The sequence below is a fragment of the Urocitellus parryii genome, chromosome 5 (assembly GCF_045843805.1).
Source record: "Urocitellus parryii isolate mUroPar1 chromosome 5, mUroPar1.hap1, whole genome shotgun sequence".
In the NCBI taxonomy this organism is placed as follows: Eukaryota; Metazoa; Chordata; class Mammalia; order Rodentia; family Sciuridae; genus Urocitellus; species Urocitellus parryii.
The window spans coordinates 67,894,250-67,908,120 of record NC_135535.1 but is presented as its reverse complement, the minus strand read 5'-3'; the positions used below and the strand labels follow the sequence as shown (position 1 = coordinate 67,908,120).

Sequence of the window (13,871 nt, the reverse complement as noted above, 5' to 3'; positions counted from 1 at the left end):
CCTGCCATGAGCAGTCCTTCTTCCTTCTACTTCCACAATCTTGTCATTCAAATCAATGTTCAATTGATTTGACCCCCCCCTCAGCACTGGCAGGACAGAAAGCAGCAGCTTGTACTCCTAGTTTGAAAGAAGCAACAAATCATTCACCTGTTCTGAGTAGCTTCACGTCTAGTCCATTCCTGATGTAAAAGGTGGATGCTAGCACAAACACCACAGGGAATCATATTATTCCCTGACAGACCTCCAGATAAAAGATTTTAAGATAACATGACTAGGAAGGCTACTCTGATGTATATCTTAATTCTAAAACCAAGCCAGTTGTACATCTGGCCTTAAATTTTGACATAAACCTCTACTTGGACAGGTTTCTATTCCTGGTGACCATTACATCCCTTAATTCCATTTCAAAATCCTGGAGTTTGACAAGGCCCTGGACATCTGGTTCAACCACCCACACAACTGCAATTATTCCCATCATCTTCCCGGCAGACCAGAGAGGAAGCCTGCACTAATATTTCCTCAAGGTTCACCTTTAAGCTCAAAGTTCCCTGGTTTCTCCTTACTTTCTCACAGGGATGTGTGTGTGTGCATAACTTCTCCCTCCTTTTAATGAGTGACTACATTTTCCTCTCTATTTCCAAAGAATGGTAGTTATGTGTCCTTCACAACAGTTGTTAGAGTTCAGCATAGGTGTAATAAGAACCTAGACTCTAAGGAAGGATATTGAGCTGAGCTTAGTTATCCCATTCCAAATTTTGGGATGAATTTGAAGCTGTGACTACATTGCTCCTGGGAAGGGAGATATGGCATCTTTCCCAGGAGCTTAGCATGTAGCTTCTTTAACAGGGCCCGAGAGCCTAACACTTTTCTGACTCATTTCAATATATGATCTCCCAGAGAGAACACATCTTACTCCATCTTACTTTAGCCCATCCAGGTGGAACAAGGGAAAAGATAAACCCCAAGGGTCTGTCATCTCTCTTACTCTGACATTTTCAGAGTAGAGGAATGGCAATGGACCAGAAGTTAAGATAAAACAAACACTGATGCTCTTTAATGAGTCCTCCCTCTCTGTACCTAACACAGCCTTTCATGGACCATGTAAAATAATGGACAGGCTGCGGGATGGGGTTGGTAAGTACTTTTTCATGTTTTCTGTTTCTATTCCAGGACCACCAAAACTTAGGGCTAACAGTACTGGAGGTAGTATATAGAAGATACTAGTACGATTTTACAGTGGCTTAAGAAGCTGATGCCACATAGAAGTGTGCTCAAACACAGAGGAGTAAACTGACACCAGTCTCCAGGCTAGATGAAGAAAAAGTACTCCTACAGTCAATCTACACAGGACTTCTGGGAATAACAGTGTCCCAAACAGGATAAAAACTAGCCTTCCTGCCTCATACCATGTGTTCTCAGATGGGCAAAAACAGTCTAATTTTCTTTGTCTAAGGTTCAGGAATGATTGTTGGAAATGTGGAATCTGTGAAGGATCTATATATGGCATCTCATGTTTATCCTTCAAACATCCCTTATTAAGGGGGAGTAGGTGACTATGAGCACTCAGCATAGGGGAAAGGGAAAGACAGGGGAAAATAAAAACAGTATGTTTAAAGTAAGTAAAACAAGATCTTGGTAACATGCCCTAAGCCATGAATGTAGAAACATATTTTTTTTAGTTCTGGTTATCAAAGCTCAGCCCTATAAGAAGGTTTCCATACACTAGTCCTGCTCTTGCAGGTTAGCTCTCTTGAATGGTCCATTCTAGAAGTCTGTATATGGCTCCTACTGAGCCACCCTGAGCCATACCTTGGCCCACTCCTACCAGTTCTGGGAGGTAGGGTTGCCTCAGAATCACTAACTTCTACCTTGTACAAAATTGCACTGGAGAAAGTGGGGGCAAGTTCAGACAGGCTCAGTAATTCCTTATATATTTTGCAAAGTGCTTTTGTTGCATGTTTCATTTTCTGCTATACATGGCAATAAATATTTGTTGCTTTGGTCTGTACAAAAAGTCTCTGAGAAAGACAAGACAGATGTTATCTAAATAAACAAACAATAAATACAGAGAACTATCTTGTATGAGCTCCCGGACAATGGTGAGAGAGCCTGAAAAACTTAAGTCTTTTGATTTATAGTTCAAATATACACATATTGCCACCTTTCAAGTTGTCACTTAAATACAGTAAGTACCAAGAATCAGACACTATTCCAGGAATCCTACATTGAGTCTGCGTGCCATAGCTTTCTAAAAGAGAATGTGAAAGGTCCCAGCAACTCATATATAGAAAGCTATTTATTTCCTATAGAAAACAGAGAGACAGAGAAAGAGAGAGGGAGGGAGAGAGAGAGGGAGAGCAAGAGATAGAAAAGAGAACAAACACACAAAAGGTGGTCTTCCCCCAAAAGGCAGGCAGTTATGAAAAAGTTAGGACAACTGGTTGCTGGAGTGGAAACAGTAACATTCAATTAACAATGGAATATTTAAAAAAAATAGTTTTTTTTTCAAATTGTAACTTGTGGTAAAACATAGAAAAATGTACTAAACAAGCCTGGTATAAAACAGAGTAAAATTTTCAAATAAGCCCACGGAGAAAGCACAATGCTGGAAAGGATGGGGTACAAGGGAAGAGGAGAAAAGATTTTATACAAAACTACCTATTACAATACAGAAAAAAGTATAAAATGTTCCTATTTTGGAACTTAAGTACAAAATGACACTGGCATTGGATCATTTCACTATCTAAGCCATAGGAGCTCTCAGAGGGTGGGAGAGATGCTAGAAAGAACAAAAGAAATAGCAGTTTTTAAATCCCAAGTTGATCAGCCCAAATTCCACCCGTTTTTCAGCTGAAAAATCTCACTTTCCTCGATAACCTCTACCCCTAATCAAAGTTCATCCAGGCCTCAAAATATTCTGTTAGGAAGTCTACAAGCCCCCTACACAGAGGAGGCTGGGATCTCTTGTGCTGGAATTTGGAAAAATGAAAATAAATCTACAGGCTAAATGGTGAACACATTCAGTCTTTTTCTTTTTTTAAAAAAAAATCTCCCTGTGAAATATATATATGTATATATATATTAAATCCTCTGTGGTTAGAAACATATTTAAACTAACTAGCCACAGACCAACTAGACCTGCACTCATCCAACACTGGAGTTTTATACTAAAGACTGAGGTCCTTCTTCTTAGTCAGAAGTAGGCAACTGTAGAAGTGGGGCTTTGTGGCTCCACTGACCCCTCCCTGGGTTGATCTTCCCCATAGCATGTGTTATTAGCACATGTAAACCCCTGCTCTTAAGGAAAGGACTGCTCAGTACTTTGGGGCCTGCCTAGGGCTTGTGTGCTGTGCCTCAGGATGGGACAAAGCTACTGATGATAAACAGCCTTGTAGAGAAGCAGTTACATTTTGCACGGGACATAAAAAATAGGAAGGGTCCTGGAGGAAGGGACTTATGCATGTACCCCAAAGTCCAGTTTACAGTCATATTCCTGACCACACATCTTGAAAATCAAGTGTGTATGTATATGTGCATGTGTATGCTGGTGGTTTTCGTCCCTACCTTTTGTCCATGCCCTGTCCTACTTCTTAGGAAGGCCTAGCAACAAGAGTTTACATGAAACCAAGATTCTTCCCAAGCTTTTCTCAGTCCCCTACCTAATCAGGGACTGAATGAAGCTAGAGCCCTTTGAAAACAAGATGGCAGAACTGAAGAACTGAAAAGCAGTCTCTCTCTTCAGCTTAGGGATGCCCCTCACCCCTTTCACAGCACCAAAGTTTCTTTGCAAAAATAGTATCTGAGATACAAAAGGAAAGGCAGATGTGCTTGTGAATGCATCTTGCCAGGGCCTGGTCCAGGATCAAGGGCGTTACAACAGAGGGCTGGGAGCAGCTGTTTCCAAGGTCTCTGGCTGTAGACAACAAAGGGCTGGTCCCCCAGAGTTAGGTTGTTAGTTCACTGAGACAAATCTTCACAATAGCTTTCGGTGGAGGATCTCCCAGACCATTCGCTTCCGGAAGTATGGCATGTGTTGCTGTAGGAACATAGAGACAGCTTAATTTTCAATTATCTAGACCCAACATTCTTTTCCTCAAACTCCTTTTCTTCTCAAGGTTCTCAAATAACATAGTTTCCATAGTGTATCTAGTCTTTCAAACTGTTCATTCTTTTTTTTGGACTGCTATTTCTATTGCTATTTCCCATTCTGTAACCTCAGAAATTATACGGGGCATCATTAGGGATCCCCAAAAGTCCCCAAGAATTTTGAGAATGGTGTCTAGAAAGCATTCTATGTTGAACTTATAATATCAGACTGAGGACTGAAAGTAAAAAACTCAACCTTTATGGGGAAAAGTTGAGGGAACCTTCAAGAGTTAGCTCAGTCTGGTTTATTTTTAATATTTGGTACTGGGCACTGAACCCAGGGGCACTCATATAACAGATAAATCCTCAATCCTTTTTTTGGCGGGGGAGGGGTGGGGGAGGTACCAGAGACTGAACTCAGGAGCACTCGACCACTTAGCCACATCCCCAGCCCTATTTTGTATTTTTAATTTAGAGACAGGGTTTCACTGAGTTGCTCAGCACCTCATTTTGAACTCAAAATCCTCCTGCCTCAGCCTCCTGAGCCACTGGGATTATAGGTATGCACCACTTATGCCCAGATCAATCCTTTTTATTTATTTATTTTTTAAATATTTTGTTTTTAGTTGTAGTTGGACACAATACCTTTATTTTATTTTTATGTGGTGCTGAGGATCGAACCCAGTGCCCTGCATGTGCTAGGCAAGCGCTGTATCTCTGAGCCACAAACCCCAGCTCCAATCCTTTTTATTTTTGAGGTAGATTCTCATTAAGTTGCTGAAGCTGGCCTCAAATTTTTGATCCTTCTATCTCAGCCTCCCAAACTGGTAGGATTACAGGTATGTGCCACAATGCCCCGCTTCAGTCTGGTTTGAACAGAGGGTTATGATGGAAAAGGCATTGATTCAAACAGAAGAGTCAAGTGGAAACACTGATAAGCCACATTCTCTAGTCTCAATCTACTTTGGTCTCTGAAGGGCATATGAACAGAAATGACCAATCATACAGAGAAGATTGACCAGCTGCATTAAGTAAGTGGACAGGGGAGGTAACAAATTACACTAAGAGATCAAGATATAACCTACTCCAAAACCTGGAAGCGGACTAAATTCAGGGAAATGGAAGAAAATTTGCTCATGTCCCAGTTTTCTGTTTCCTATAGGATTTGAAGTAAGTGGGGAGATGGGTAGAGAATAAGGCTTTGCTTTTACCCAGGATTCCTTCGCTATCATATGTGACCTATGATAACTCAGGAGGTGTTTTTTTTGTGTGTATGTGATGTGTCACAGGCAGTAACTACCAATGGTATGAGTCATAGCCTAAAGCATGCTAAAGGTCAGGACACAGTCCACAGGGGAGAGAAGTGGAGAGAAAAACACCTATGTGCAGCTTAAAGACAAGGTGTGCATATTGCTCCCTCCTGAAGGCCCAGCTCACCTGTGTGAAGTTGATTGGTCTGTCTTTGGTAATACAGTCAGCATATTTGCAGGCAAACATCCCACAGTCACTACCATTCATCTGCTGTGGAATTTCCTGGAAGACCAATAACAACAACAAAGCAATAGCTTTTCTTCTACTTTGATTAAAAACAAAAACCAAAGGATACAAAATGTTACAGGTTTTCCTGAATTTTCAACAGGTGGCTCTGGGCCCCCATTAAGAATAGAAGCTAAAACAAAACAGCATTTCAGTCAGGTCTATGTCTTTCATATTAATCACACAGGAAAATATCTTAGACTTCCATGGCACCTAAAGGTATAAAAACTGGCCTCTTCCCCAAGTGCCAAATAAACAGCAAATGTTTCCCACAGGAGCAACAAACTTAGAAAAATAGCTAGGCATTTAGAAAACTTTTTTCTACCAAGAAACACATTACAAGTTTTCCCACAAAAGAAGTTAATCTATCTTCCCGGAAGAACCAAACAACCAAACTAAAGTCATGCTAGACACTAAGACTGAAGGTCCTTGGGAATCTTTCCTAAAATTCTTTCCTCCACAGAGAGCCTACTTTTAGGACATCTACCACATCAAGATGAAATGTACCTGGCTTTTCTTGCTGAAGAGCTGCCAGCCATTTGTGTCAAACTCTTTCCTTTTCTTGTCAATACTTTCTTGCTTTAGGTATTGCCTAAAGGTATTAGAAGACAATGAGATAAGCTGTCAGGAATGCTGATGACATTGTAATCCTAAGAATGGGGCCTATAATCCTCAAGTGTTTCATCTTCTGAGACGAATAGGATATAGAGCTGGGTAGGGAATCCTTGGACTATTGAGCTTCTGGAGCTGAGCCAGCTTCTCATAACTCCCTCCATTAACTTACTCTGTCAACCCAACAGAGACATGACTTCTGCCTCTGATAAACCAGACTCCTTTGACCTACTATTTCTGCTGAGAAACAATTTTTGATGGTTGGTTTATATGGTCTTAAAAAACTTAATCTAATGGATAAAATGTTTCTCTAGCAGTAAGGAGGTTTTTATTTACTATTGTTAGGTTCTTCTATGTGAAAATTTAAACCATGTCAACAATTTATTGAATGCATACCTCACATAGAGCACTCTTTTAAAGTATAAACTGCTCGCCATTTTGGAACCTATCTTCTCCCAGCCATCAGAATAGTACAGTAAAGAATAGGTGTTTTGGAAAGACAAAGAAGCAGAGCATAAAGAGATTTGAATTCTGGTTCTCAGCTGAGCCTCAAACTAGTAGGACCTGGGCAAATGAAAATCACCTCTGTAGGTCAGATGAAGAAAAATTAGAAGGCTGCATTAAATGATTAGTGACTGTGTCTCTATCTTTATGTCCATTCTATTTTAGTGTATAGGACAGTAATTGCCCCATTAAGGCATATTTTTGGTATTATTGCATTATTATCATATTTTAAATAAAGGTGGTTAAGGTGATTATAGGGGTTAAGGTTACTTAATATGAAAAATTCACTGCTTGCTCTTCTGAAGGTATCAAACAACTGAGATTAACTAATGAAAAAACATAGCATATACCCAACATCAAACTCTTCCACTCTCAACTTCCTACTTACAGAAGGATTCTGCAGGCTTCATTGTTTATTCCACCCATAGAATCATAATAAGTGATATTCTTCTTTCTAAAATCCACAACCTGGAGATAAGAAAAAAATCTGTTTATAAAGTGAAGAAAATTCATTTCTCAGCTTTTCCTTCCCTTAACATTGGAGCTTTTCCCCAGGCTTTCTGTGCAATAGTGAGAAATTTGATTGATACTTTGTATTATATTATGCTTAATCTGCACAGGAAAGAAGGAGAGATTTACACAGAATTATGAGGGTATACCCATCCATTGTTATACTCATTAATGCCCGAAAACCTTTGTCTGTTGTTTATTTTCTTTCTACAGGATGGGCAACAGTAAAGAAACAGCATGCACTTGAGAAAATATAAGGTGAGTATGTCAAGATCATTTTCACAGAGTTTCAGAAAAATGGTGAAAGGATTCTGTTTTTTTTTTTAGTTGTAGATAGACACAATACCTTTATTTATTTATTTTTATGTGGTGCTGAGGATTGAACCCAGTGCCTCACATGTGCTAGGCAAGTACTCTAACACTGAGCCACAACACCAGCCCCTGGATTGTTTTTCTTTACCTTGAGAATTTCCTTTTGGATTTACACTTATTAAGTATAATTCAAAATAGACTGTGAAATAACTTTTATTAACACATTGAACTAATGCATCATGCTCTCAGAATCATAAAAAAAATTACATTAACACATATGCAAGGCAAGCCATTCTTAGGCAGAAAATAATTGTCACAGAACCTGAGTTGGCAGCACCATTAAGAAGTCATTTTTTTTTCTCCATGCCCTGCCATAAAGCTGTTTAGATACCCTATAATTCCCTTTTATATTTCCAAAAAGAGTAAATTCTTCAGCTTTCCTCAAAGTTTAAGTATCTCCTACTCTAGACAGGAATTCCATTGATTATCTGATTTTTAGCTAATCTACTACTAAATAATACTCTCTCTCAATAATCGAGTGAAGATGTAAAAATACTACTCATGACCTTCTCTATGCTCTATAATTATGTAGATTTCTTCTGAATTTTATCAAAAATAAAGTACTATAAGGCTAATTTACTATATCTGCCAACAATTTCTATTGATAAAAAAGGTTACTTTTACATATGAAAATAAAACAACACATTTAAAAAAGGGGAGAAAAAAAAAAAGATACTCACAGCCAGACACCAGTGCACTCCCAGGTGAATGGGCACCAGAAGAATGTCAACAGAAAATACATCCACTTTCTTTGTCCAACGCTTCACTGCCTGATAACCAGCTGTTTTTAACTTAGTGAAGAAAAAGGTATTAAATGCATGCACACTTGGCAATCCCTTCTCTTTACTTCGTTCCATTAACATATTCATGTAGAAATTGATGATCTGTGGGAAGAAATCATACTTGTTAAAACAGCTGTTATATAAGGAAAAGCAGTTGCCTGCTGAATAGCAGATGTTAGTGTTTCCTAATCAATTTAATACTTCAACACCCAACAGCCTCATTTACCTATATCAACTTTTGATTAGAAAGGAGAGGGTTAAAGTGGTTAAAAACACTAAAAAGAGAAAGAGCTGGTGTATGTATATATGTGGGCACACATATGTGTGTGACACGTAGATATGGCTAAGGATATAAATGTGCAGATGATGGCCAGACTTGTAGAAAACTAAGGGTTAGGTCAAGTGACTAGAAAATAAGGAAAAAGTGAAGCTAGTAGGCAAGGCTTACAGAAAAGGAAAGGAAGGAGTGCAAGCAGTTTAATAAGGCACATTAGCAGTTACCTCAATCATTGAGACTATGTGAGCAATTTAAATAGATCCTGGGCTCAGAGTTCAATGTTAATCAAGCTAAGATCAAGAGTCCAAACCTTACCTAAGGGTTACCTGATTTTGCACAAAATAGAACACTGTGTTCTATGGTTAATGATGGCCTTTTCAGCTTCATTAGCCATACTGCAGAGACCAAACTGTTTTGGTCTCAAGTAGAACTAAGTGATAGGACAAAGCATTAATGGTATTAGAAAAGCACCTACAAACTTACAATTGCTCTGCAATGTCACTTTATGGAGATAGACATGGATGTAGAATAAATACCTAGATTAAATGAGATCTATAAGTAAGTTATAAACATGAAGGATAAAGGTCTCCTTCAGAATCTATATGCTTAGCTTCCTCAGTTTTTCTGGTTCCATTACTACTTCAATATAAAGTGTGAGTGAAAGAAATTAAAATGCATGATAGAAGAGGTATAATTCTTTCTGTTAATAAAACAATGTCTTCTCTTAAGAAGAGACTTAAATGTGACTACACTGTCTACGGTTTCTTCAGGTCCAGGACTACCTGGTATTAAAAGTTTGAAAGTTACTATGCCAAAAGTTATTGCTACTTAACTTTATGTGGCCAGCTGAGGCCAGGCCAATGTTTCTCAACGGCAAGGAATGAATGGTCTAACTGAGCTACAGTTTAAAATATGACTAAGAAAACAGGCACATTTTTCAGAATGCTTTTTGAGGAATGGGAAAATGCCCCCATCCTTTGACAAATATTTACACACCAGGATGCCAGAGAAATGAGCTACTGCCCGACAGTAGGCAACTACATGCTGGGTAGGCAGCAGGGAACACTGCCAGGAACATACCAGAGCATGGTCTAGACTAGAGAAAGGGCCTATAGATGAGGATGCCTAGGCAGCTGCAGGGAAACCACATACGCCATAAGGCAGACTCTGAGGTGGGGAACTAGGTCTGAAGAAGACACTGTTCTGCCTACAGTTCTGACAACTGAGCAATAAGCCCAGAGGACTCAAGTTGTAGCTAATTCTCTGCCTAGAATATGAAGCCCTTAGCTACCTAGAGCTCAGTTGATTTAAATGTTACTGAATCATTACATTACACTCTAATATATAGTGATATTAGAATAACATATTACTCAAATCTAGGTTTTCCTAGATTTGATCTAACTCTGCCCAAGGATAATGCCAAAGGTGCCCTTAGTTGTAAAAACAGCTACTAATGCAGGAGGAGCTGCCCAGCAAGAACAGAGTTCTAAACTCTAAGCTATGTTCTCTAGTGAGAGAAATTTGTCCAGAAGAGATTGATAAGATTCCTCTGGCATTCTACCTATCCCAAAATATTAGCCATGTTATAAGGCTAAACCCTTCAATCCAAGGGGTAAAGTGAACAGGCAGATGACCCACCAGTCACTATAAGCAATCCTTCCACGGGACAGATTATATATTTTAAAATGGAATAAAAACTAAAGAAAAAGAGGTAAGGACAGTCAAGAACATGAATGTCATGGAGATATATCTTCTTCAAGTAACTATCTGAGAGGTACTACCTCTAGAATAAGCTTGAAGTAAAAAAATAAAACAAAGGATGACATAAATGAGTATCATGTTATAGATCCTGTTTTTCAGGAGGAAAAAGTTCCAGAAACTAAAGAAATTTAGCTGGACTTACACAGTCTGAGATTCACATGCTCTCACCCAAGGATGAACTATAAAGACTAGCACAGGTAAACAAGAACAGAGAACTAGCAATTGGCTATCACAGTATCTTTCCTTTGAGAATTCCTCCTCCACTGCTTCTGACCTCCTTCAACCAAAGTTTTTTCATTAAGAGACAAATGGCTTCCTCCAGAGTTGAAGAATTAATTAGGTCTAAGAGAGCTCTGGGTTCTTTTTAAATTCCCCTATATCCTAGTAGGAGGGAGTTTGGTGACTTCAAGGTTCCTTTCCCTTAGCTAAGGATGTGTAATCTGACATGTGAGACAGAGTTTAGATCCAATTCTTTCTCTTCAGTTTTTCAGTTATTACTCCATCCAAAAACTGCCATGAGAAAAACAGCCATAGTTCAGCCAAGACATAATCATACCCCAAATAAGCTAGGAATTAGAGAACAAAAAGAATACTACATGTTATCACACAGGACAGCTAAAGATGAAGGAAAAGGAAAAGAGAAAAGGGATCAATCACAGTGTTCAAGATGAAAGGGAAACAGTGATGGCCACAGCATTTGCTTGTATTTTGTGAAGATAAGGGTCCCCTCTTTCCCACTGGCAATAGTCCTTTCTTCACATAAGATTCTCCTAGTTCCAGAAGACCCTAATTTCCCCTTTGAAACAGGGGGCTAAAAGTAGGTCAATTTGTGCCTACTGTTTTGACTTACCACTACTAATATCACCATCTGAAGACTACTGCCAATGTTAGCCTTACTTGTTACCCTTTCTGAGACCCACATTGAGCTTCTGTATGCTCACTGTGACTCCTGCTGCCTTCACTGTCTTGGCCATGAACGTCTGCTTATTTATGCAGTCCTGCTTAGGGATGGGAGGGTTGTTTATAGTGTCTTTGTTCCTTTTTTATTTGAAGAGCTGCCAGGCTGAAGCTAAAAAAACCCATCTCTTTAAAGGAAAAGCCCACAATTTTTTCACACTCAGGATTCAATCTATTTTTTTTATGTTTTTAATATTTTTAAAATATGTTTGCTACAATGACAGAAATGACCAGTGCTATCTGTATCTTCCTTCTTGTCTAGTGAACCACACAAACTTATTTTCTCATGCATCTAAACTACAACATTCCCTAACAGTAAGGTGTTGATTCCATTCCCTCACTCCAGGCCCTCAGGGCTCTATCACTGAACTATATCTCCATCCCTTTTTAAATTTTATTTTGAGACAGTCTTGGTAAGTTGCTGAGGCTGGCCTTGAACTTGCAATCCTCCTGCCTCAGCCTCCATAGCCACTGGGATTACAGGCATGTGCCACCATGCCTGGCTTAAAGTCTTGACTTTGAACCTTTCCCACATTCACACTCTGAACCCTTCTATTTCGCTCAGGAAAAAAGGTTCCAAAAGTTTTGAGCATGACAGTACTCCCAAGAAGAAACCAAGAAAATTGGTAGAGGGACAAAAGCCATTTTTGCATCTTATTTCTTGACCTTCCATTCAGATTTTTAAATTATATTTAAAGCTTATCAAATTTGTGGCTTGTTAACCACAAAGTCCAAAGACTAACCAGACTGAAGTACTTGACTATTTTGATGGTTCAAAAGGTTACTCAATCGTAAGATCTGACCCAATAGTATTACAGAAACCAAAAGGCAGGCTTCCCTATGAACATGCACACTGGATTTTTCCATATGTAAATTAAAGTAACAAACTGTTAGGATTACTGCTAAAACTTTTGAGAAAGGCAGGCAAGACCTGCCTTTTTAAGGAGGCTATTTATTAATAATTATTACTATTCTCCATATAATTTTACATAAAACTCTGGGTTATTGGGATTAGTTCTATAACGAAACTCTTAGAAAGCTGGGCACAGAGGTGCATGCCTGTAAACCCAATGGCTCGGGAGGCTGAGGCAGGCAGGAAGATAACGGGTTCAAAGTCAGCCTCAGTAATTTAGCCATGCTCTAAGCAACTCAGCAGGGTTGTCTCTAAATAAAACAAAACAGAAAGGTGTCTAAAATTTCGCTCTTTTATTTCATTCAAGCACATTGTATATAAATCCATCATATTCATTTATCTCATTTTCTTATATTTTTCCCTTTTTATGTAATCAGGTTAAGGAAAACCTATTCCCAGTATTAGGTTTTTTTAGTTGGACTTAATGTTTTGCAGGCTATTTCCTCTCTCAACTGAGCATCACTCAAATTTACTCCTTGGAAATAATTATCAAGTTATGACCACTACCCATTCCCCATTTCCAGTTGACATTTGTGTTCTGAGAGCTAGAATGCTTGACAAAAAAGTATGTGCTTTGACTCCAAATATTGATTCTGTGATAAAAATCAGATGACCATGATTATTGCTTTATAATTCTTATTTTCCCACTACCAATCAAGTTGGAAAACTATCTACATAGGCTACTGTGGAGTTGCCAAGATTACAGGTGTGCACCACTTTGCCTAGCTATTGTGATGCAGATAACTAAAAAACACCTCTTTTCTTTGAGAGATTAGGCTTACAACATATTTAATCTGTTTGGTAAATCATCACTGCAGTGAAGTTAGAGTGTTATGTTGATTCTTTTTTTTCCAATATATATTTTTTAGTTGTAGGTGGACACAATACCTTTATTTATTTTATGTGGTGCTGAGGATCAAACCCAGTGCCTCATGCATGCCAGATGAGTGCTCTACCACTGAGCCACAAACCCGGCCCCTCGATTCTATCTTAATCGCTCCTTTACCTCTCCCCTATCTCTTGTTTGCTATGAGACTTTTCCCTCATGATTTTCCTTCACAGTTTTAATTTAGAAACACAGTATTCCAACAGTCCAATACTTTTCCATTTTGGAAACAACTAGTAATGATTAATATGGGTTTGCAAAGAAGAACCAAAAGAAGATATGTCTGCTTGTTATTTTTTCAGTTTACCTGTGTAAATTAGTAGTAAGGAATGATAGGGAGATTAAGTCCTGAAAGGAAAACAAAGACTGGAAATGCTGCAGTCATTCTGCTTCTCCATATGGGATAGGGTATATAGGGTTATAAAGGAGAAAATGCTTTTAGTCATGTTTATTAACATGTGGGTACATGGAATCTACCCATCTATTCCAAACTGTTTCCTAATGATTTTCTACTTATCAAGTATTGAGAGAGAGGAGTTGAAAGTTCCAACAGTAATTATAGATTTGTCTATTTCTCCTTTGCTTCATGTACTCTGAAACTGTGCTTAAAAATGTGTACATATTTAGGCTGTGAGGCATTCTGAATGAACTGACCTCTTCATCATTATAAAATGT

General features: G+C 38.6%; 1 protein-coding gene across 2 annotated transcripts in view; it reads right to left on the bottom strand.

Annotated features, from left to right (window-relative positions):
* Positions 1 to 2,481: 2,481 nt before the first annotated feature.
* Senp1 (SUMO specific peptidase 1) overlaps positions 2,482 to 13,871 on the bottom strand; it is a 51,614-nt gene continuing 40,224 nt past the window's right edge. For both annotated transcript variants that reach the window (XM_026400640.2, XM_026400642.2), the window contains exons 14-18: positions 8,301 to 8,504; positions 7,127 to 7,206; positions 6,130 to 6,214; positions 5,524 to 5,619; positions 2,482 to 4,036 (exon numbers count right to left, since the gene is read on the bottom strand). In XM_026400640.2, the coding sequence (XP_026256425.1) occupies positions 3,974 to 4,036; positions 5,524 to 5,619; positions 6,130 to 6,214; positions 7,127 to 7,206; positions 8,301 to 8,504 (528 nt within the window). In that variant the 3' untranslated portion in view covers positions 2,482 to 3,973. The remainder of the gene's footprint in view (positions 4,037 to 5,523; positions 5,620 to 6,129; positions 6,215 to 7,126; positions 7,207 to 8,300; positions 8,505 to 13,871) is intronic.